Here is a 24,266-nt window from a genome sequence, read left to right on the forward strand (position 1 = left end):
GTCTACGCACATCTGGACAACCATTTCCGGTGTGATGGTGCCGGCGGCAGCAGTGTTAGTCCCGGTGGGGTTTTGGTGTGCGCTATGCCTTGCCGACTCTGCTTTCAAGGTGAGGCGGTCAGCGGCTCTGATCCTTATCCCCACGAGCCTTCCCTCGTTCCGTTTCCGGCGTGAATATACAGCTTTGGCAGGACTTGGGGACGGGGGCGCAGACGGTACTGACACCAAGCGCTATTCAGCTGTTCTCCCGCCCAACACTCCACTCCCGCAACATCCCCCGTACCCCCACCCCAGCCCTCCTCACCCATCCCTCTCCCCCAACAACCTCCGTACCCCCACCCAGCCCTCCTCACCCATCCCCGTACCCCCACCCAGCCCTCCTCACCCATCCCCGTACCCCCACCCAGCCCTCCTCACCCATCCCCGTACCCCCACCCAGCCCTCCTCACCCATCCCCGTACCCCCACCCAGCCCTCCTCACCCATCCCCGTACCCCCACCCAGCCCTCCTCACCCATCCCCGTACCCCCCACCCAGCCCTCCTCACCCATCCCCGTACCCCCCACCCAGCCCTCCTCACCCATCCCCGTACCCCCCACCCAGCCCTCCTCACCCATCCCCGTACCCCCACCCAGCCCTCCTCACCCATCCCCGTACCCACCCAGCCCTCCTCACCCATCCCCGTACCCCCACCCAGCCCTCCTCACCCATCCCCGTACCCCCACCCAGCCCTCCTCACCCATCCCCGTACCCCCACCCAGCCCTCCTCACTATCCCCGTACCCCCATCCTGCCCTCCTCACCCATCCCCGTACCCCCACCCAGCCCTCCTCATCCATCCCCTGTACCCCCACCCAGCCCTCCTCATCCATCCCCTGTACCCCCACCCAGCCCTCCTCACCCATCCCTCTCCCACATCATTCCCACCACCGGGGCACATTGAAAAAGATCTGGAAACAAAACCCCATATCAGTACCAACATCTGACATTGTCTGTGAGGAGTTTACACATTCTCCCTATCACTGCCTAGGTTTCCTCCCACATCCCAAAATCTGGGGGTATTTGATGGGAATGTGAGGAGTTGGATTAGTGTAAATTGGCAATCAGCACTCACCCTGGGCTAAAGTGGCCAGTTTCTATATTGTGTGACTAATATAACTGATAGATTTGTGCAGTGTATGTGAGATGGCTTTTCAGGTCAGAATATTGAATGTATATGCTCTAACTAGGGAACAGGTTTCTGGTTTAGATCAAAAACTCTGCTTTGAGGAAGTGATAATTAATAATCTGGTTGAGAGGGACCATAACAGAATTTTACATTCATGTTGGAAGTGATTTAGTTCATTCTGAAACCAGGGTTTTAAATCTAACAAATTAAAACTTGGAAGATGAGGAGCAGGTTGTCTATTTTAGATTGTGAAATTGATTATGAGAATTTATTTTCATTCTTTGGCTTGGCTTCGCGGATGAAGATTTATGGAGGGGTATGTCCACGTCTGCTGCAGGCTCGTTGGTGGCTGACAAGTCCGATGCAGGACAGGCAGGTACAGTTGCAGCGGTTGCAAGGGAAAATTGGTTGGTTGGAGTTGGGTGTTGGGTTTTTCCTCCTTTGTCTTTTGTCAGTGAGGTGGGCTCTGCAGTCTTCTTCAAAGGAGGTTGCTGCCCGCCGAACTGTGAGGTGCCAAGATGCACGGTTGGAGGCGATATCAGCCCACTGGCGGTGATCAACGTGGCAGGCACCAAGAGATTTCTTTATACACAAGTGAAATGTACAGATGCACTGAAATTCTTGCTTGCTGCAGCCAGACATGCAACTTCAATAGTTCAAATTAAATTACCACAATGTGCCAGAAGAGAAAAAGAAGAGACAACTATATATGGTATTTAAATAAATAGTCACAGCTGCAGTTAGATCTTTTGTGGTCACAGGGTGGGTTTGTGAAGAACGAGGAGGTTTGAGTCTGTTGGAAAGAACTGTTCTTGAACCAAGATTCTGTACCTTTTGCCTATAGGTAGCAGTGAGAAGAGGTTGTGACCAAGATGATGGGAATATTTTATGATGTTTGTCGATCATTATGGAGGGTGTGGAGAAGATTTATGATGTTGTTGCTAAGGCTCATGGGCCTGAGCTATAGGGATAGGATGAAAAGGCTAGGACGTTATTCTGTGGCCTGCAGAAGGATGAGGGTGTGATATCAGAGAGGTGTATCCAAATTAAGGGAATTGGTAACCAGAGGACATAGGTTTAATGTGAGGGGGAGAGAGTTGACAGGAAACTGAGGAGAAAATTTTATTTCCACCGAGGGTTTGGTATAAGGAGCAAGGTGTCGGATGTGATGATTGAGCCAGGTACTTGTTGCAATGTTAATATGGATGGATAATATTAGTTTAGAGGGATATGGATCAAATGCAGAAAAACACCTGGTTTCCACTGCCTATGGAGATTGTTCGATGCCAGATAAGCGAATTTTCCGGCTGCTTGAGATTGTGTGGTGCATGGATTGGCATATTAACCACTAGGTGGTGCCAATTCAAACTTACATAATCTTTACCAATTTATTTTCTGCAACTTTTTTTTCTGGTTGTTTGAATTCTAGTTAACGGGGATTTTTACTGTACAGGCATCTTGGACAATGTCTGGGTGAGATATTTTGGTCAGGGTGGGCAAATTGTATGTCTCTCTATGGAGACTTAGCCATTAATCAGTTTGATGGATGAGTGCAGACTATATGAGTGGAGGCTTCTGTGCTATTTCACACTTTAACACTGATTTTGATTTTCTCTGGTACAGTCATCACCTGGACTTAAGGTTTGGTATGAAGAATGTCTGGACAAATTTGGGATCAGCGTTGCTCCTTTCCACATACGCTGGCAGTCTTCTTTCTTCAATCGGTTCTTTTTAAAGCTGGGACGATGGAGGCCTCAGTTCCTCCACTTGTGGTAAGTTGAATTGAACAGTTGCATGGTTAGTGCGAGAGTTAGTGGAACACAATTACAGTGCCGGCGACCTGGGTTCAAATACATCATTATCTGTAAGGAGTTTATATGTTCCCCCTGTGTCTTCATGGATTTCTTTTGGTGCTTCTGTTTCCTCCCATGTTCCCAAAATATACAGAGTTAGTAGGTTATTTGGTCACACAGGTGTAAATCATGGTCTGGAAAGGCCTATTATTCAGCTGTAACTCTAAATTAATAAACAGAAAAGTTCAGTGTTAAAATTTATTGTCAGAGTAGATATGTGATATCACATGCAGCCTTGATTTTTTTTCTCTGCAGACAAGGCTCAGCTAATCTATAGAGCAGTAACTGTAAACATCAGGAACTGTAAAAAACATAAGAAATTGAAGGAATATGGAGAAGTATCAGGGTACAAGATCAATGCAAATAAAAGTGAAGCGATGCCAATGAATAATGCAGATTACACAGAGTTTTAAAAAGAATCACCATTTAAATGGCAAACACAAGCAATCCGATACATAGGTATTAGACTAGGTAATAATCTAGGCCATCTATACAAATTAAATTATCAGCCATTCATGAAGAAATTACAAGATGAGTTAGAACACTGGAAAGATTTACCACTAATACTGATAGGAAGGTTAAATTGCATTAAAATGAATATCTTCCCAAGGATACAATGCCTATTTCAATCATTACCAATTCCCTTAAGAGAGAGATTCTTCAGTGAACTAAAGAAAATAATAAGGAAATTCTTATGGAAAGGGGGGGAAACCGAGGATAGCACTAGATAAATTAACAGAATGGTACTAACAAGGTGGTTTGCAGTTACCAAACTTTAAAAATTATTATAAAGCAGCACAATTAAGATATCTATCAGATTTTTATCAAACAAGGTAAAAACCAGATTGGACCAGGATAGAGCTAGATAAAATAGGGGAGAAGGTACCAGAACATATACTTTATAAGTGGGATGAAAAACTGGTGCAATATAGGAGTTCACCAGTACTGCACCATCTGCTCAACATTTGGAAAAAAATTCACGTAGAAAGGAAAAGAACAAATGACCAACTACCAAAATTATTATTGACGCAAAATCAACTAATCCCTTTCACAATAGATAACCTATCCTTTAGAGAATAGGAGAGAAAAGGGATTAAAAGAATAGAAAATTGTTTTTTGGGAAATAAATTATTATCATTTGAACAAATGAAGGACAAATATGGAATAACTCATGGTACAATGTTTGCATACCACCAACTGAAAATCTACTTAAAGGACAAATTGGGAAGCAGGCTGAGGTTACCAGAAGGAAACAGCTTTGAATATGTGATTACAGACACAATGATAATTAAAAGATTTATAACAAACATGTACATCAAGCTGCAAGAGAAAGAAAATGATGAAATAAGCTATAAACCCAAACAAAAGTGGGAACAAGATCTAAACATAAAGATAAAAGATGAAACATGGGAAAAGCTATGCTCTGGAACTATGAGAAATACAATAAACATGAGGTTACGCATGATACAATACAATTGGTTACACAGGCTATATATCTCGTCCCAAAAGTTAAATAAATGGGATCCAACAGTATCAGACAGATCTTTTCGCTGTAAGAAGGAAACGGGAACAGTACATGCAATTTGGGCATGTGAGAAAGTGGAAAAGTTTTGGGAAGATCTAAACCAGGTATTAAATAAAATCACAAACAGCAACATACCAAAAAATCCAGAGATATTTCTTTGAAGTAATATAAGAAGTAAAGAATTAGGCCTCAAACTGGATGAAGCGCAAAAAAGATTTATTATGATAGCCTTAGCTGTAGCCAAAAAATGTATGATGTCAACTTGGAAAATGGAAGAGAGCCTGAGAGTACAGCAATGGTACATAGAAATGAATAAATGTATTCCATTGTAAAAAATAACATATAATTTAAAAAATAAAGTCACATTATTTGAACAAATTTGGGAACTGTACATGGAACACAACAGAGAGAGCCTACTGTGGACCCCCACCCTCTAAAATGATAGAATGAGAAGAAGACGAAATGAACTGACCCAGTGTGTAAAAGTAGATGACACAATTTTCTTGTTTATTTTCATTGTGTGATGACATTGTTTAATGGGTTTAATGTATTATATATGTTGAATGTTTAATGGGTTTGGAGGGGGGTGGGAAAGAAGGAGGGAGGGAAGGTAGGGGGGAATAAAGGGGAGAAAATGCCACTGTGTATATTCAAGAGGGAAATGTTTGTGTGTATTTTGATTAATATGGTTCATAGTGTGAAAAATTTTTAAAAATTAAAAAAAAAAGGAACTGTAAAAAAACTGTTCAAATGCAAATATAAATATTCAGCAATAAGTAATGAGCACATGAGCCCATAAATGAGTCTTTAAATGAATATAGTTATCCCTTACTGTTCAAGAGTCTGATAGTTGAGGGATAGTAACTGTTATTGAACCTGGTGGTATGATTCCTGACCACCTATACTTCCTTCATAATGGCAGCATTGAGGACAGAGCAAGACCTTGGTGGTGAGAATAATTGATGCTGCTCTCTAATAGCAACGTTCCATATAGATATGCTCAATAGTGGGGAGAGTTTTGCCTTTGATGTACTGGGCTGAGTCCACTCCCTTTTGCAGGATTTTTCACTCCGAGGTATTGGTGCTCCCATACCAGGCCATGAATGCAGCCAGTCAGCACACTTTTTACCACAAATCCATAGAAGTTTGCAAATAGTTTTGATGATGTACCGAACCTCCTCAGACTCTGGAGAAAGTAGAGATCTGTCATTCGTTTTTCACAATAACATTATGAAGGATCCAGGACAGGTCCTCTGAGAGAGTGACACCCAGGAATTTGAAATTGATGACCCTCTCCACCTCTCATCTACCAATGATTATTGGATCTTATACCTCTGGTTTTCTTCTCTTAAAGTCTCCAATCAGCTCCTTGATCTTGTTGACATTAAATCTGAGGTTGTAGTTCATACATCATTCAACCAAGTCTCATCACCCACTTTAATGCAGCCCATACAGTGGTATAATCAGCAAACTTGTATGTGGTGTTTCAGCTGTTGTTGTTGCACCTAGTCATGGGTATAGCAGGGGGCTAAGCACGTATTCCTGTGGTGCTCTGGTGCTGACGGAGATCGTGGAGCAGATGTTTATGCCAATCTGAACTGACTGTGGTTTGGAGGTGAGTAAATCCAGAATCCAATTGTACAAATGGGTACTGAGGCTCAGGTCATGGTGTCTACTGATTAGTTTTGAGGGGATGATGGTATTGAATGCCGAGCTGTAATTAATTCAGGGCATCTTTGCTATCCAGAAATTGCAGGGTTTTGAGAAAAGCCAATGAGATGGCAACTGCATAGACCTGTTGCTACATTTGGCAAATTGGAATGGATCTAAGTCACCATCCATACAGGAGCTGATATGCTTCAAACCAGCATCTCAAAACACTTAATCACTGTGGATGTGAGTGTCACTGGGTGACAGGTTACCATGTTCTTCTTGGACACCAGCACAATTGAAGCATGCTTGAAACAGGGGTGTACCCTGTTGGTTGAAAATATATGTGAATACGCTAGCCAGTTGGTCAGCACAGGTTTTCAATACACAGCTAGGTACTCTCCAAACCAGATGATTTCCTTGGATTCACTCTCCTGAAGGCATCTCGCACATCATCTACAGATACTGACAGCAAAGGATCGTCAGTAGACATGGTGGTACGCAATGGTTCCTCCTTGTTCTGGTGGTCAAAGCAGGCAGAGAAGGCATTAATCTCATCTGGGACTGAACTCTGCAGTTTCCCCACGTTACAGGATTTAGCTTTATAGCAGGTTATGACATTCAAACCCTGCCACAACTGTCAGGCATCCCTTGTGATTCCATTCTTGTTCGGAATCTCCACTTCACCTGAGAGATGGCTTTCCCAAGATCACACCTTCACTTTTTGTAGAATTCTCATTCTCTCAAAAAATCTCTTTAAAAATTTTAAAAAACTCATTAAGATTGACCAAATTGTTTTGAAAATTCAACTTGTTGGTCATGCGACTACTCAGTTAAGATTGACATGTGAGTTGAATAAGTGAATAGATTGGAGCTGTGAGAGAGAGGGAAGACTGATGCCAGTGATTTCACACAAGTGCCCCTGACCAACGGGAGGATGTAAACAACTGCTGTCACAATAATGTCTCTTGCACGTCTTCTCTCACTTCAGCCTGAACCGATCTGAGTGGGGAAAGAAAGCCTCAAAGCAGCATAAACTTCTTAAAGCAAAAGTCTACTGAACCCTCCAAACACCACAAAATAGCGACATGAAATTGTCAAAGGTGTGACTTAAAGTGCTCCAATATGAAAATGCCCTCTATTTTACAGAGCTTTAACCATTAACTCAAACTCTTGGCATATTTCTTTTTATAAGTGAACAATTCTATCACAGTCCCTGGCAAATGATTCTTTAGTCTTTTAAAAATAATAATTTTGTACATTTTGGGACAGAACTCATCAAAGGAAACATTTGGAAGCAGATACAATAGTAGCATTTAAGAGGCTTCTCAATAGACACATGAATATGGATAGATATCTATCCAGTGGAAGCAGCAGAGTTTTGGTTGGTTTTGGACACCATATTTGGCACAGAAACGTTGGTCAAAGGGCCTGTCCTGTGGTGCACTGTTCGAATTAAGGATACATTTCTTGTGTTTCTCTAGTTTACCAGCTCCACTGTGAACTTTCCTCAAAATATGCATATTTTGAAGGAGTTTTTCTCCTCCTTCCAGGGGTTTTGTGAAGTCCATTAGGCTTAGGTGTGGAAATAGGCTATTTGGCTCATAGAGTCTGCCCCGCTATTTTGCTCTGGCTGATTTACTCTCCTTTTCTACCCCATTCTCCTGCCTTCTCCCCATAACTCCTGATTCTCTTCCTAATCAAGAACCTATCTACTTCTGTCTTAAAAATACAAATGACATAGCCTCCACAGACATCTGCGGCAATGAATCCCACAGATCACCATCTTCTGGGTAAAGAATATCCCTCATCTCTTCTTACGGAAGTTTTTTTCTATTCTGAGGTTGTTCCCAGACTCGGCCACTGCAGGAAACATCCTCTCCACGACCTCTCTATCCAGACCTTTCAGTATTTGCTAGAATTCAATTAGATCTTCCCTCATTCTTCTGAACTCTAGTGAGTTCAATCTCAGAGCCATCAAATGCTCTATAGATGATAACCCTTTCATTTTTGGATCCTCTTACATGAAATTCCCTTTTGCCTATTGCAAGACACACAAATTTGCCATTGGCAGAAATTGCCTAGGCGTCTCTTACATCTCTTGCCATCTGGGAAAGAGAAATAAAAGAGTCCCCCCCCCGAGTCACCAAGGATCAGTAGATTCGCCTCCAGCGGTTCTTCAGCCTTCGCAGCCACCCAGAGTCCAGTCCAAACTACTGGCAATCCAAGCTCCAGATCCGAACTTCCAACGTGGTCACCTCCTCGCATCCCAGTTCTGATACCTGGTACCCCTCCGGCCAGTTCGAGGCAGTCTCCAGCAGACGCAGCCTGGTGCGAGTCTCCTGACAGCAGTCTCCATCGGCCTGCAGCTTCCATGGGTTCCTTGCCTCAAGTCGTCAGCAGCCCACCACAGACCCCCCTCACTGGTCCACCTCTGAGTCACAGTCTTGTGGATTGTCTTTTCTGCTTCTCCTCTCCTTGTCAGATGTGGGGGGGGTGGTGGTGGTGGTGAGGAGTGGTGATCTTCCCATCTTCTGGTGCCTGCTCCAGTCCTTTGCTTCTCCAGAGTCAGCTGCCCCTTGTGGCTGTGGCTGATTAATAAGCGCCACCATCTTGGGTGCAGGATCTCAAATAAAAACCACCATCAGACCCCTCAACAGACCATCAAAGCCTGTATGGAGCCAATGACAGTCAGCTGGGCAGCTGGACCCTGCGGAAGCGCTGCATCTCTGGCCCTTCATTCCCCGCGGGTCTGCACAAGCAGCAACGCTGCTGCTACAGTGGCTCCGGCAGCACTGCCATTTTTTGCTGAACCTCCTCTAGACCCTCTCCAATGTCAACATATTCTTTCTTTGATAAAGAACCCAAAACTGATCACAATACTCCCGTCTGGTCTAACCAATGCTTTATAAAGCTTCAACATTACCTCTCTGTTTTTATCTATTCCTCTTGAAATTAATGCTGGTATTGTATCCTTACACTGACTCTAGAAGCAAGTTAACCTTTAGTGAATCTTGCACAAGGACTCCCAAGCTCCTAACCTGTCAAAGTTCTTCTGTAGATTGTGCTTCCTCAACGCTACCTGCCTCTCCCCCTATCTTTGTATCACCTGCAAACCTGGCCATAAGGCCATCAATTCCATTATTCAAATAATTGACAGATAATGTGAAAGAAGTCCTCTCACATTACTTCCCTCACTCCCTCCCTAACACTTTTAATTGCTATTACCTCTTGTCCAGGGCCTGCCTTCCCTTCTTTTTATCTTTACAATTTCATCAGCGTCACCAAAATGATCTGGACATGATTTGATCTTTGAGCAATATATACATGTGCTGGAAAAGCTCCCAGCACATTTGTGTATTGCACTCAACCCCAGTATCTGCAGACTTTCTTGTTTAACTGCATGGATGTCTTTGATATTTGTAGGATGTGATTTAGTCACTGGGTGTCACAAATTATTTCATTGTGAAATTTGGAAGGTTATGCATACTCAATAAACCTGTAAATATGACAGGAGTGTGTTCTTGGCGGGATGGAACCATTTTAAGGCTTATCAGTCATTGAAAGATGCATTGGGTCATTGAATGTTTTATGGTCTTTAGGTTCAATCTTGGGATGGGATTTGGAGTGGTCTTCATGTTTGTCTCAATAATACTTCTCACCAAGACGCTGTCGCAGACCTTGGCACTGATGTCCGCCGATGGTCCAGCAGCTGAGAACAAACGCATTTTGCAAGTCGTGGTAAGTGGACCGAACCTGGGGGTGAAGAATGACAATCAATACCAAAATCCATTAACCTCTCTGGCGAGGGACCAGTCGAGTTAATGTTTGGATTCTTGTCTAATCCCAAATGTCTACTTTTGGTCTAAATCCCTCTAAGCCCTTTCTAGCAACAGATCTGTCCAAATGTCTTCTGAATGTTGCTGTGCCCTCAGTTCCAGATATGGAACCTTGGGTCCCTCCTAAGTCTTTCCCCTCTCACATTTTCCAACGCCCACTAGGTTTGGAATCCTCTACCTTGGGAAAAATCTGTGAACATTCACTTCATCCAGGCCCCTCATGATTTTGTAAACCTCTGTAAGTTCACACCTCAACCTCTTTTGTTCTTGGGATAAAGACCCAGCCTATCCAGCCTCTCCCTATAATAAGTTCTCCCAATACGATCCCACACTATGGTATATCACTCCACTTGCACCTTAAATCAATAACCTCTAGTTCTCGAATCTTACACCCTGGGAGCATTCACCATATCTATGCCCTTCATGATTTTAGAAACCTAAAATCACCTCTCATGATTCCATAAATCTCTAATATCACCCCTTGGCCTCCTTTGCTCTGGGGAATTAAAACCATAGAAAGCTACAAACCTAATGTAGGTAAAGGGATTAGTGTAGATGGGTGGCATGGATGTTGTGGGCCATTGGTCATGATTCTGTGTCGGGTGACGGAATACATTAAGGATACATTTGGTTGGAACAGTGTGAAGTGTTAGGTTGGAATGGGATGGGGAACTCAAGTGACAGTTTTTTTTGTGTTTGTCTTCCTCAATTGGAAGAGTGGTGAGGAGTGGTGTGAGATCTGTGCCAGGTTATTTCTATTGAAAAGTGAGAGGATAATGTAAGAATGAAAAGGTATGGTGAGAATAAAACTTGATGGATAGATTTAAAAAAGAGTTTATTCAATAATTCCCTCATCCCTGATGAAGGGTTCCAACCCAAAAAGTCAACTGTTCTTTTTCTCCCACTGATGCTTCTTGACCTCCTGAGTACCTCCAGCAGGTTGGTGGTTTTAAAAGGCAAACTTGTTTGTAGTAGAGGAATCCTTTGGATATAATCTTATCGATCTGCTACTGTGAGCAGCAGGGTTAGTGCAGCAGTTAGTGCAACGCCCTTACAACGCCAGCAATTGAGACCGGGGTTCAAATACTGTGCTGTCTGTAAAGAGTTTATATGTTCTCCCTGAGTCTGCATGGGTTTTCCCCGGGGGCTCCATTTTCCTCCCACCGTTTGAAATGTACCAGGGGTGTAGGTTAATTGGGTGACACAGACTCGTGGACAGAACGGCATTTAAATTTAAAAATAAATGTGAAATTTAGCTTGGTCTGTCAGTTTATTTTCGCTCTATATTTTCATAATTAATCTATTTTACATATTAACTTCTTGTCATTTGTACATTGGCTTCCTTTAAGAATGAGGCACTGCAGTCGTCTCCATTTTTTCCCTTCTGATCGCTCTTAGGATGTTTCCCAGCTCTCTGTGATTGCCCAAGCTTCAGATTTCAGTTCTGGTGTTTCTGTAATTTCAGTTGACATGTCTTGCTGGGATTGTGTTGCAAAAATCAGCATGGGGAATGTGATATGCCATCCTTATGCCTGAAATGAACGATGGGCGTAAGACTGTGTGAAATAAGATAGAAGATGGGGAACTCGAGTGACACTCTTATGCATTGATTGGATTTCTTTTACCTTTGATGTTGGAAGAGGGGTGTAGGATAGTGGCAGAATAGCTAGGATGCCACGTTATAGATTTGTACTGCAGGGAAACAGGCCTTTGGCCCAATTCCTCAATACTCACTAAGTTGCTTATTTGAGCTAGTCCCGTTTACCTAATTTGTCCCCTAACCTTCCCTATTCATTTATCTATTCATTTGCCTTTTAAACATTGTATGATATCCGACTCTGCAGCTTCCGCTGGCAGCTCATTCTATATATGCACCACCCTCTGTGTGGAAAAAGTTGCCCCTGAAACACCCCTCTCACCTCAAATCTATGCCCTCATGTTTTGGACTCCTTACTCTGTGAAAAAGACTCTGACCATTTACCTTACTTATGCTGTTCATGATTTTGTGAACCTCCTTCACTTCAGCAAAAACAGTGCCAGCTCAATCAGTCTCTTGTAACAAGTCCTTCAGTACAAAGAGACACGACCAGCATGACCTGGAGCCCCCAACAATAAGAGAATGAGAAGCAATAGAAAGTCTCTTTAGAGACACTGAGTATCCGTGGATTCCCATCCAGCACTATTGCAGCTGTACAGTATCTTGTCCAATCCATTGGCACACCCAGTCCCAATACCTGGTTCCTAGTCTCCAGCAACCCGCAACCTGGATCAGTGGGTTGCATGGGGATAGTTTGTTACAGTCCACCACAATGAACTGTAAATACTTGATATCCACAATCAAACAATGAAGGGTAAGAGCTCATTGAATAGAATTTTTTATTGTTGCATGGACTGAGATAACTTTGCATGCTATCCAGGGAAGTCAACCTATACATCATACAACAGTTAGTACAGGAGATTCAAGTTTATTGTCAGGTGTATCAAGGTACAATGAGGAAGTTCATTTTACGAGCAATTCTGCTAGTCAATCCATATACAGGTACTTTCCGACTTATGACCAATTCGAACTATCTCCATCAGCACATATGACTGAGTTTTTAAAAAAAATTATATAAGAAAAATTATAAAATTTATGCGGTTTATGTTGTATTTGACAAACTATTACAAGAATGCAGGGCGTGGAAGAGCCAAAATGTGGGTACTTATCTTGTTAGTCAGCGTTCTGGGACTCATAGGCTGGGCGTGGCCATCTTGATTCCTCTGCGCATGCATGGTGGGTTCACGTATTGAAGTTCAGTTGACGCATGCGTGGTGGGTTCGCGTGCTGGAGTTTGGTTAGCGCATGTGTGAGAGTTAAGGGTGTGAATTCAATATCGTCAGGGCGCTTAACTTTTGCAGATGTGCCAACCAAGCTCCAATATGCGAACCCACCACACGTGCCAACCAAACTCCAATGCATGAAACCACCATGCATGCGCCAACCGAAGACTCGCGCATGGGCCAACCGAAGACTCGCGCATTGGCCAACCGAAGACTCGCGCATGGGCCAACCGAAGACTCGCGCATGGGCCAACCGAAGACTCGCGCATGGGCCAACCGAAGACTCGCGCATGGGCCAACCGAAGACTCGCGCATGGGCCAACCGAAGACTCGCGCATGGGCCAACCGAAGACTCGCGCATGGGCCAACCGAAGACTCGCGCATGGGCCAACCGAAGACTCGCGCATGGGCCAACCGAAGACTCGCGCATGGGCCAACCGAAGACTCGCGCATGGGCCAACCGAAGACTCGCGCATGGGCCAACCGAAGACTCGCGCATGGGCCAACCGAAGACTCGCGCATGGGCCAACCGAAGACTCGCGCATGGGCCAACCGAAGACTCGCGCATGGGCCAACCGAAGACTCGCGCATGGGCCAACCGAAGACTCGCGCATGGGCCAACCGAAGACTCGCGCATGGGCCAACCGAAGACTCGCGCATGGGCCAACCGAAGACTCGCGCATGGGCCAACCGAGGACGCGCGCATGGGCCAACCGAGGACGCGCGCATGCGCCAACCGAGGACGCGCGCATGCGCCAACCGAGGACGCGCGCATGCGCCAACCGAAGACGCGCGCATGCGCCAACCGAGGACGCGCGCATGCGCCAACCGAGGACGCGCGCATGCGCCAACCGAAGACTCGCGCATGGGCCAACCGAAGACTCGCGCATGCGCCAACCGGAGACGCGCGCATGCGCCAACCGGAGACGCGCGCATGCGCCAACCGGAGACTCGCGCATGCGCCAACCGGAGACTCGCGCATGGGCCAACCGAAGACTCGCGCATGGGCCAACCGAAGACTCGCGCATGGGCCAACCGAAGACTCGCGCATGGGCCAACCGAAGACTCGCGCATGGGCCAACCGAGGACTCGCGCATGCGCCAACCGGAGACGCGCGCATGCGCCAACCGGAGACGCGCGCATGCGCCAACCGAAGACGCGCGCATGCGCCAACCGAAGACGCGCGCATGCGCCAACCGAAGACGCGCGCATGCGCCAACCGAAGACGCGCGCATGCGCCAACCGGAGACGCGCGCATGCGCCAACCGGAGACGCGCGCATGCGCCAACCGGAGACGCGCGCATGCGCCAACCGGAGACGCGCGCATGCGCCAACCGGAGACGCGCGCATGCGCCAACCGGAGACGCGCGCATGCGCCAACCGAAGACGCGCGCATGCGCCAACCGAAGACGCGCGCATGCGCCAACCGAAGACGCGCGCATGCGCCAACCGAAGACGCGCGCATGCGCCAACCGAAGACGCGCGCATGCGCCAACCGAAGACGCGCGCATGCGCCAACCGAAGACGCGCGCATGCGCCAACCGAAGACGCGCGCATGCGCCAACCGAAGACGCGCGCATGCGCCAACCGAAGACGCGCGCATGCGCCAACCGAAGACGCGCGCATGCGCCAACCGAAGACGCGCGCATGCGCCAACCGAAGACGCGCGCATGCGCCAACCGAAGACGCGCGCATGCGCCAACCGAAGACGCGCGCATGCGCCAACCGAAGACGCGCGCATGCGCCAACCGAAGACGCGCGCATGCGCCAACCGAAGACGCGCGCATGCGCCAACCGAAGACGCGCGCATGCGCCAACCGAAGACGCGCGCATGCGCCAACCGAAGACGCGCGCATGCGCCAACCGAAGACGCGCGCATGCGCCAACCGAAGACGCGCGCATGCGCCAACCGAAGACGCGCGCACGCGCCAACCGAAGACGCGCGCACGCGCCAACCGAAGACGCGCGCACGCGCCAACCGAAGACGCGCGCACGCGCCAACCGAAGACGCGCGCACGCGCCAACCGAAGACGCGCGCACGCGCCAACCGAAGACGCGCGCACGCGCCAACCGAAGACGCGCGCACGCGCCAACCGAAGACGCGCGCACGCGCCAACCGAAGACGCGCGCACGCGCCAACCGAAGACGCGCGCACGCGCCAACCGAAGACGCGCGCACGCGCCAACCGAAGACGCGCGCACGCGCCAACCGAAGACGCGCGCACGCGCCAACCGAAGACGCGCGCACGCGCCAACCGAAGACGCGCGCACGCGCCAACCGAAGACGCGCGCACGCGCCAACCGAAGACGCGCGCACGCGCCAACCGAAGACGCGCGCACGCGCCAACCGAAGACGCGCGCACGCGCCAACCGAAGACGCGCGCACGCGCCAACCGAAGACGCGCGCACGCGCCAACCGAAGACGCGCGCACGCGCCAACCGAAGACGCGCGCACGCGCCAACCGAAGACGCGCGCACGCGCCAACCGAAGACGCGCGCACGCGCCAACCGAAGACTCGCGCACGCGCCAACCGAAGACTCGCGCACGCGCCAACCGAAGACTCGCGCACGCGCCAACCGAAGACTCGCGCACGCGCCAACCGAAGACTCGCGCACGCGCCAACCGAAGACTCGCGCACGCGCCAACCGAAGACTCGCGCACGCGCCAACCGAAGACTCGCGCACGCGCCAACCGAAGACTCGCGCACGCGCCAACCGAAGACTCGCGCACGCGCCAACCGAAGACTCGCGCACGCGCCAACCGAAGACTCGCGCACGCGCCAACCGAAGACTCGCGCACGCGCCAACCGAAGACTCGCGCACGCGCCAACCGAAGACTCGCGCACGCGCCAACCGAAGACTCGCGCACGCGCCAACCGAAGACTCGCGCACGCGCCAACCGAAGACTCGCGCACGCGCCAACCGAAGACTCGCGCACGCGCCAACCGAAGACTCGCGCACGCGCCAACCGAAGACTCGCGCACGCGCCAACCGAAGACTCGCGCACGCGCCAACCGAAGACTCGCGCACGCGCCAACCGAAGACTCGCGCACGCGCCAACCGAAGACTCGCGCACGCGCCAACCGAAGACTCGCGCACGCGCCAACCGAAGACTCGCGCATGCTCTCAAGAATCAAGATGGCCATGCCCAGCCTATGGGCCCTGAAACGCTGGCTAACAAGGTAAGTACACATATTTTGGCTCTTGCATGCCCTGTATCCCTGTTATAATTTGTCAAATACAACAAAAAGCTACAATGAAAAAAATTTGATTCAAAAGTTTGCTTTAAAACTTCGGAAATCCATGAGTGCGGATATGACCAATCCTTTGGTCCCATTTATAGTCTTAAGTTGGGGAGTATCTGTATAGTACAACAGTAAAAATGCAGAGCAGAGTTGCAGAAAAAGAACACAGCAAAGGCAACATTATTTTACTAGTGTGAAGTTCATTCAATTCAGAATAAAACAGTTGAGTAGGTCGTAAAGAAAAGTGCAGGGTATAAAAGGAAAAGTACTGTTAAACAGAGCAAAGCATCATTTTTTACCAAAATGAGATCTGTTCAAAGGTCTGATAACAGCAGGGGAGAAACTGACTTTGAATCTGAAGGTTTGAGTATTCATGCTCATGAGGAAGGATCTTAATCAGGGTGAGATGAATCTTTTAATATGTTGGCAGTTTTCCCAAGACAACGGGAGGTGTAGACTGAGTCGATGGAGAGGAGGGAGGATTGTGCGATGGCCTGAGCTGAATTCACAACTCTCTGCAATTTCTTGAGGTCTTGGGCAGAGCAGTTCCTACCCCAAGCTGTGATGTGTCCGGACAGAATACCATGTTTGATGGCATATAAGGACCTCCCATTTTTGTTTCCCCAAAGAATTGCTCAAAAAAAGCCCCCTGGGTCTTGTATGCGAAGGTGACATTTTGGAGAACATGGTATTGAAATCTGGCCATGGTATCAGGGAGGGAGGGATCCTCCGCCGTCTGCCCAGTATTGCCACCTGACCCTGGTATCAGGGAGGGAGGGACCCCCGCTGTCCACCTGGTATTGCCACCTGGCCCCAGTATCAGGGAGGGAGGGACCCCTGCTGTCCACCTGGTATTGCCACCTGGCCCCGGTATCAGGGAGGAAGGGATCCCCTGCTGTCCACCCAGTATTGCCACCTGGCTCCGGTATCAGGAAGGGAGGGATCCCCCGCTGTCCACCCAGTATTGCCACCTGGCCCCAGTATCAGGGAGGGAGGGATCCTTCGATGTCCACCTGGTATTGCTGCTGGGGCTCGGAATCAAGGAGCGAGGGATTCTCCCCCCCCCCAGGGCACCATGATGCCCCCCCCCCCAGGGCACCATGATGCGACCCCCACACTCAAGCTCCACCGCCACTGGTGCTATACCAGATGTAGAAGGAACACATACCTGTTCATCCTAGCATTCGCTTTCAATGAATCAATGCCAAATACAACATGGCGGCCACCAAGGCCAGGTTTCGCAAGACATGTTTACCTGTAAATACACTAAAACATTGACCTGCTTACCCGTAAATACACTAAAATAAGTACACTAAAAAAAATTGTAATTATTAAAAGTTCTTGGTGAAATATTGGGGGGTGGGGTGTCCTTGTTTGCCTGGGGGTCTTGTATGCCGTCAAATACAGTACTTTCTATGGTGCATCTGTAAAAGTTGATCAGGATCACTGGAGACATTGAATTTCCTCAGGCTTCTGATCATTGCAGTGATCCAGTACTAGTCAAAACTTTGCAGGTCAAGTGACTATGGAGAAATCAATGATTATTGCTTTATAATATCTACAGGTGCCTGGTGTTAACCTACCTGCGAGCCAGCTGGTATATTTTTTCAGCGTTATTCTGATCAGTGGCATCATCCATGAAATAGGCCATGGGGTGGCTGCAGTCAGGTACTGGCCTTCTAATTCTCTTTGTTGTTGCTGACAAGTTTATTGTCATATACATAAGTACAATGTATAGACAAACTGAAATTCTTACTTGTTGCAGCCACACAAGCACTTCATATGCACAAACTACAATAGTATACATTAAATTACCACAATAGATCAAGTAAGAAAAAGGGATAATCAATTAAAATAAATCTATAATTTAAAAACTCACTGTTGCACTTAGTACTGGAGGGGGGAAAAAAATGATGTTACAATGGCACAGGCTGATCTTCTGGTGGTCCCGGAGTACTTTATGGTTGAGGGTTAGACAAGCATGGGAGATTCGAGAGTCTGAAAGTTGTTGGATAAAATCTCTTCAGCAAGAAGAGACTGTGAAAAGGGCCACGGGGGTCATTTATGACATTGGCTGCCTTCTTGATTTAGCGCCTCACATAGTTGTCTTCAATGAATGGGAAATCCCCTTCTTACACTAATCATGGACTGGCCTGGCACCACAAAAGGATTGTCTGCACTATTGGAAAGTCACTTTTTTGCACTATGATTACAGTGAAAATTTACGATGTATCTATCTTTTGTTTATTGTCACTTTTTAATTCAATTATATATACTATCGTACGTTTATTTTTTTTACAAAGTACCTGTTCATTTGCAGCAAGTGAAAATTTCAGTGCATCTGTTTATTGTGTGACAATAAACTCATTATCAATGGTTTAGGGGCTAAAATGTCCAAAGTCAGCATGTGAAAATTGTCCTGACAGTAATTCGTTGTCCGTCCAATGTTATTCTCCTCAAGAGTAACAAAAAAAGAGCAGATGTTGGAATCTTGAGCAAACAATGAAAAGGTGGAGGAAATCAGCAGGTCAGGTCACATCCATGGAGAGAATTAGTCAACATTTTGGGTCAGGGCCCTTTATCAAGACTAAAGTGGGAAGGGGGGAATATAATATATATGAAGGAGGAAAGAAGCTGAGAAATCCTCTGGAAGAGCAGTAACTGAACTACAATGCATGGGTATTAAGAGTAGAATGTTAGGTCTTGAGTATGGAATTTAATTTTTGACCCTTTGTAGGTCAGATTGGGGGAATGTGGCAGAGTCTTTTATTAATGAACTGACAACAGAACCCATTACATTTACAGAGAAGACTCAGGGAACATAGTAAGTAGAGCAATAAAATGGTTTTATTGAATAATGAATCTCTTAGAGAGAAACAAATCTCAAAGAAATAGTATCCCAAGGGAGAATAAATTCATCATAAAGACATAAATGGCCCTGATGTGATAATTGCAGATGAATCTGTGTTGTAACACTGGGCAGAGCTCTAAACCTGATGAGAATTTGCTTCAGAGGGAGATGGGTGTTGATTGATGAGATTGCTGGGACAGGTGACAAGGATTTCAAGAATCGAAGACCTGACGCAGGTTCTGATGTATGAATAACAAATGAATTAAGACATCTTTGATAAAATATTTAATGGTATCAATAAAGTAAACCTTTAACTTGAAGATGAGTCAGACCAAATAAAAATGTGAAAAATATATTTGGAAATATTATATTTATTTTGTTTACTCAGAGTTCTGTATATTGGGAAGCTTAGAGCCATTGAGCTAATGGCACTTGGGGATTTTGACACTAAATTGATTGTGAAATAAGAAGCAGTGGGGTGAGGTTCTTGTCCATATCTCAAAACCTTGGCCATTCTTTGTATTGTTTAGTTGTCTAAAAAGTGATTTCAATGCATGTTGTGCAACAATTTGTCTGACATTGAATTCTTGTGTTCTTTTAAATGCCATGCAGGGAGCAAGTGAGATTTAACGGTTTTGGGGTATTCATTTTTGTTGTCTACCCTGGGGCATTTGTTGACCTCTATACAAACCATTTGCAGTTGATATCCCCTATCCAACAGCTACGAGTATTCTGTGCAGGTAAGTCATATCCCTCCAATAATTCTGGTTGAAGAAAGTTAATTTTTTTTTTTAAAAACTGGCACTAGTTTTTGACTATAAATTCAAGCTCTGTTATTTTCCCCCTCTCTTTCGGCAGGTGTTTGGCACAATTTTGTCCTGGCATTGATGGCTTTACTTGTCCTGTACTCATTGCCACTCTTTCTCCTACCTTTGTACTACACTGGAATTGGGGCATTGATCACTGAAGTCACAGAGGTAATTAAATTATCTGAACAAATGGCAAAAGTGTCTAAGACTTGAGCACAGAGGTTCAAGGTGTGGAGTAAAAGGTTTAGAGGGGACCTGAGGAATTAATTTCACAGGGTGCTGCAGTCTGCAATATATTACCTGAGGTGGTGATGACAGCAGAGATCCTTGCAACATTTCAGAAGGTGGACGAGCACTTGAATTGCCAAGGCTCAGAAGGCTGTGGAATGAGTGGAATAAGACCCACTTTTTCCCCAAATAGTCTCAAAATTATCCCCAGGATCTTAAAAGCGAAGTTGAAATTAGGGTGATAATGGTGGATAACACCGACAGTGATCACTGTCACTGCGTGGACATAGTGAGCTGAAGAGCCTGTTCCTATGATTAATGACTCCATGGCTCTAAAACTTGGAATGAGTTACAATCACATCTGGATAACCAGTGTAGTGGGATAACTAAAATTGCAATATTGATATCACAAAACTTTTGTGTTGTATGCATCAGACTAGAGGAATGGATAACAGAGCTAATCAAAATAAAATGAACTGGGGTAGGTTTGAAAACTTTCCTTCTTTGATTCTTTTTGTTCATGGACTTTAAAGTTGACTCACCTTTAAGAAACAGACAAAAAAATACTGAAAGAAAATACTTCATAGAGAAATAAATATTAATTAATGATGGTGACAACAGAGTTACAGGTTTGAGCTACAAACATGTCTTCCCCCCTCGCGTCCCGTCCCTCCGCCTGGTGAGCAACCCATCCCTCCTGACCTGGTTCAGATATTTGCGCTCAGTCCAGCCTAGGGTGCAAAATAGTCTGGCACTGGCCCTGGGAGCGGGTGTTGGGAATTCTCCCCCCCCCCCCCCACCCGCCCCAGAGCAATGGCCGTTTTGCTTACCCTTAATCCCCATGCAGCTGGAACCACTCTGTCAGTGGTTGCTGACACTGACAGAGCAGTTCCAGCTGTGTGGGGGATTATGGGTAACAAAGGTGGCCATTGCTCAATGCTTATGTTTGATGTCACGGTGACAGGCGGCACTACTGCACCACTCGCCCCATTTCCCTCAGCTCCGGAGACGCTGCTCTCCATAAAACCAACGCTGAATCAGCCTTCTAGGCCTTCTCCATAAAAAGAGAACCATATAACCATTTATGGAGCGGAAACAGGCCATGTCGGCCTTTCGAGTCCACACCGGTTCACTAGAACAACTCCACTAGCTCAAACCTCCCGCTCTCCGCCAATAACCCTCCAACACCCTCACCTCCACGTACAGATCCAACCTTTTCTTAAATGATAGAACGGACCCTGCCGCAACTAAGTTCAACTTTCTTTTCTAATTCAGCCGGCCTCAATGTGGCTCTCTAGCCCTGCATAAAAATGACTAGAGAATGGTAGATTCCTGGAACATGTGGTCAGAAGTAGTGATGGAAGCAGATACAATAGTAGTGTTTAAGAGGTTCCAGATAGACACATTAATATGAAGAGGATGGAGGAGTATGGGCCAAGTACAAGCAGCAGAGTTGGACATCAAGTTTGGCACAGATACATGGCAAGGGCTGTTCTATTTTCAAAGAAATAAATTAACTGTGCACCATCTCAATTAAATAAATTAGCTCTGTGCACCCTCTCACTGAAAGTTAACATACCCAGTAGTTTTTAGACTTTTCTCAATAAAATACAAGCCTAACCTTTTCACACTTTGCTGTGGAGTAGTGTCCAAAAACAAATGTAGTATCTGAATTAGATGAGATATCAAAGGTTAAAAAAAGGAGCTTCTTTAAATGAAAGTAATTTCATTTCTGTACATTCGAGCATGATGTCTGCTCCCTCCCCTGACCCCCAATTAATTTTTTCGGAATGTAGACATACAGCATTGTAACAGGTCAATTTGGCCCTATGAGTCTGTGCCACCCAATTTACACCCCTTTAATCTATACTCCTGTAGTTTGTTTGAAGGATGGGAGGAAACTGGAGCCTCTGAAGAAAACCCATGCAGACATGTGGAGGACATACAAACTTCTTGTAGACAACACGAGATTGGAACCCAGGTCCAGTCCCAATCGCTGGCGCTGTAAAGGCGTTGTGCTAACTGCCTCACCAACCATGCTGCCGTTAATTTGTCCAAAGAAATGATATGCAAGCAATGAAAAATTATTTGTGCTTAATCATGCATACTTTGTTTTCCAGCATTCCCCTGCCAGTGGACCCAGAGGACTGTTTGCAGGAGATCTTATTAAATATGTGGAAAACTGTTCAGTGTACAGTGTAGAAGATTGGCACAAGTGCATGGAAGAAATCTCTCTGAACCCTCAGATTGGATACTGTGTTCATGAAGCAACCCTGCAGCACCTGAGCTCTGTGGGTCGAGGTACTAACACACTCTCCGGATATAGAGATTGAAAACGATGGGCAGCGTGCTTGGAGAGTGAAAGTTAACATTTGAATTTGATGAGCTTTCAGTGAGTGGGGAAGTGGGAGGAGATGTTGGAGCAGGGGAAAGGGATAGTGAAAAGCGACAATGAAAAGTGATGCAATGGAAACTGATGTTGCAACTGACACAGAAATGGATGTCTCTTTGGAGGGAAGAATGGAAAATCTGGGGGACAGAAGATTCTGGTGGTCAAGGAATTGAGCGGAACATGAAACATAGAACAGTACAATGTGAGAGAAAGCCCTTCAGCCAGATTGTCTGTACTGAACATGATGCCAAAATTAAACTTGTTGATGTGAAGGTAGCTTAGTATTCTTTCTCCTCAATATGCCAAGCCTGGACTATTTGATCTCCTCCTAACCCAAGATACTTTGGTCTATGATCTGAGCAGTGCTTTAAGTACCCAGTACCTGATCAAATGCAGTCCTTTGCAACAACCTCTATGTCCTGGTAAACCAGGGGGATGCGAGAAAACTGGCACAACCACAAAGTGCTGGAGGAACTCAGCAGATCAGGCAGCATCCATGGAAGGCAATGTATAGTCAATGTATCAGCCTGAAATCCTGCTGCAAGCTTTCATCCTGTAACATTGACTATCGACCTGCTGAGTTCGTCTTGCACTTTGCATGTTGGACCTCTGTGCACAAGCAGGATTTTATATAATGTGGATTTCTAACCTTGTTAGATCATAAACTTACCTGAGAGCAATAGAGAAAAAAATGACCTTTTCTTCTCTGCAGCTTACAAGAGGCTTGATGGAACCACCGAGTGTTGTAGCAACAACAGCCTTGTGGATATTTGCTTTTCCTTCCATGGCAACTTGCAGATGCCCCAGGTGAGGCTCTCCAAGTTTGGTTCTCACTGGACAAAGCTCATATTTAATAAACAGAAATACACATCCTCCTGTCTTTATACAAAACTTATAATTTCCATTAAGAGTTGAATTTGAAAGGGAAAGATGTGAATTGTCAATAGGGAAATATTGATAGCTTTGTTAACACTGGTATTGACATCTAGGTCTAGCTTTTCTGACCATTGTCAACTCAGCACTAACACGTTTAAGGAATAGATCAGACTTAGCATTAAACAATTATACAAAGTCTTGGCTTTTCTCTGTTCAATAGTACCAATGGACAGAATCCTCTTGCCTTTTTGTAGTGTTTGTAATAATAGAATAAGCTGCTGTTTATTCATGCTGCAATTCTTTATTCAGTCAAGGGGCGTAGGTTTTGCAGGCTGACCAAGTATTTAATTGCCCTTGAGAAGGAATGACCTGACATCGAACCTGAATGTGTGAGCACAACCACAATGCAATTAGAGACACTAGGATTTTGATCAGCGATAGGATGATGTGTGGCTTAGAGGGCAACTTCCAGGTGGTGGTGCCCCATGCTTTTGTTGCTCTTGTCTTTCTAAGTAGTAGAAGTTGTGGATTTGGAAAGAGCTGACAAAGGAATGTTGGTGAGTTGCTGCAGTGCCTCCTGTAGATGGTACTAACTGCTGCTACTGTGCATGAGTGGTGGAGTGAGTGAATGGTTGTGGATGCAGGTGCTGAGTCCTGGATGGTGTCAAGCTTTAAATTTAAATTTATTTTAAATTTAGATATACAACATGGTAACAAGCCATTTCGGCCCACGAGTCCATGCTGTCCAATTTCATCCATTTAACCTACATTCCCCCCCCCAGTACGCTTCGAACGGTGGGAGGAATCCGGACCCCCATGTAGACACGGGGAGAATGTGCAAACCCTTTACAGACAGAGCGGGTTCGAACCACTAACCACTTCGTCAGCCATGCTGCCCTTGAATGTTAAAGCTGCACTCATCCAGGCAAGTGGAGAGTGTTCCATCACACTCCTGACTGGAGCCTTGTGAATGGTGGACAGGCTTTGGGGAAGGATTCCTAGGCTTTGAACTA

The 24,266-nt window shown here is 46.2% G+C and overlaps 1 protein-coding gene across 5 annotated transcripts in view; it reads left to right on the top strand.

The window, feature by feature from the left end:
- Nucleotides 1-24,266, top strand: part of mbtps2 (membrane-bound transcription factor peptidase, site 2) — a 38,245-nt gene continuing 13,979 nt past the window's right edge. For 2 of the 5 annotated variants that reach the window (XM_069889490.1, XM_069889489.1), the window contains exons 1-9: nucleotides 14-109; nucleotides 1,471-1,542; nucleotides 2,790-2,938; nucleotides 9,797-9,935; nucleotides 17,662-17,765; nucleotides 19,561-19,688; nucleotides 19,807-19,925; nucleotides 22,106-22,286; nucleotides 23,090-23,184. In XM_069889490.1, coding sequence (XP_069745591.1) covers nucleotides 35-109; nucleotides 1,471-1,542; nucleotides 2,790-2,938; nucleotides 9,797-9,935; nucleotides 17,662-17,765; nucleotides 19,561-19,688; nucleotides 19,807-19,925; nucleotides 22,106-22,286; nucleotides 23,090-23,184 — 1,062 coding nt within the window. In that variant the 5' untranslated portion in view covers nucleotides 14-34. Of the gene's footprint in view, nucleotides 110-1,470; nucleotides 1,543-2,789; nucleotides 2,939-9,796; nucleotides 9,936-17,661; nucleotides 17,766-19,560; nucleotides 19,689-19,806; nucleotides 19,926-22,105; nucleotides 22,287-23,089; nucleotides 23,185-24,266 lie in introns of all 5 variants that reach the window. The other 3 variants (XM_069889492.1, XM_069889494.1, XM_069889493.1) reach the window with 2 other exon arrangements.

Source organism: Narcine bancroftii, chromosome 7, assembly GCF_036971445.1.
Source record: "Narcine bancroftii isolate sNarBan1 chromosome 7, sNarBan1.hap1, whole genome shotgun sequence".
Lineage (NCBI taxonomy): Eukaryota > Metazoa > Chordata > Chondrichthyes > Torpediniformes > Narcinidae > Narcine > Narcine bancroftii.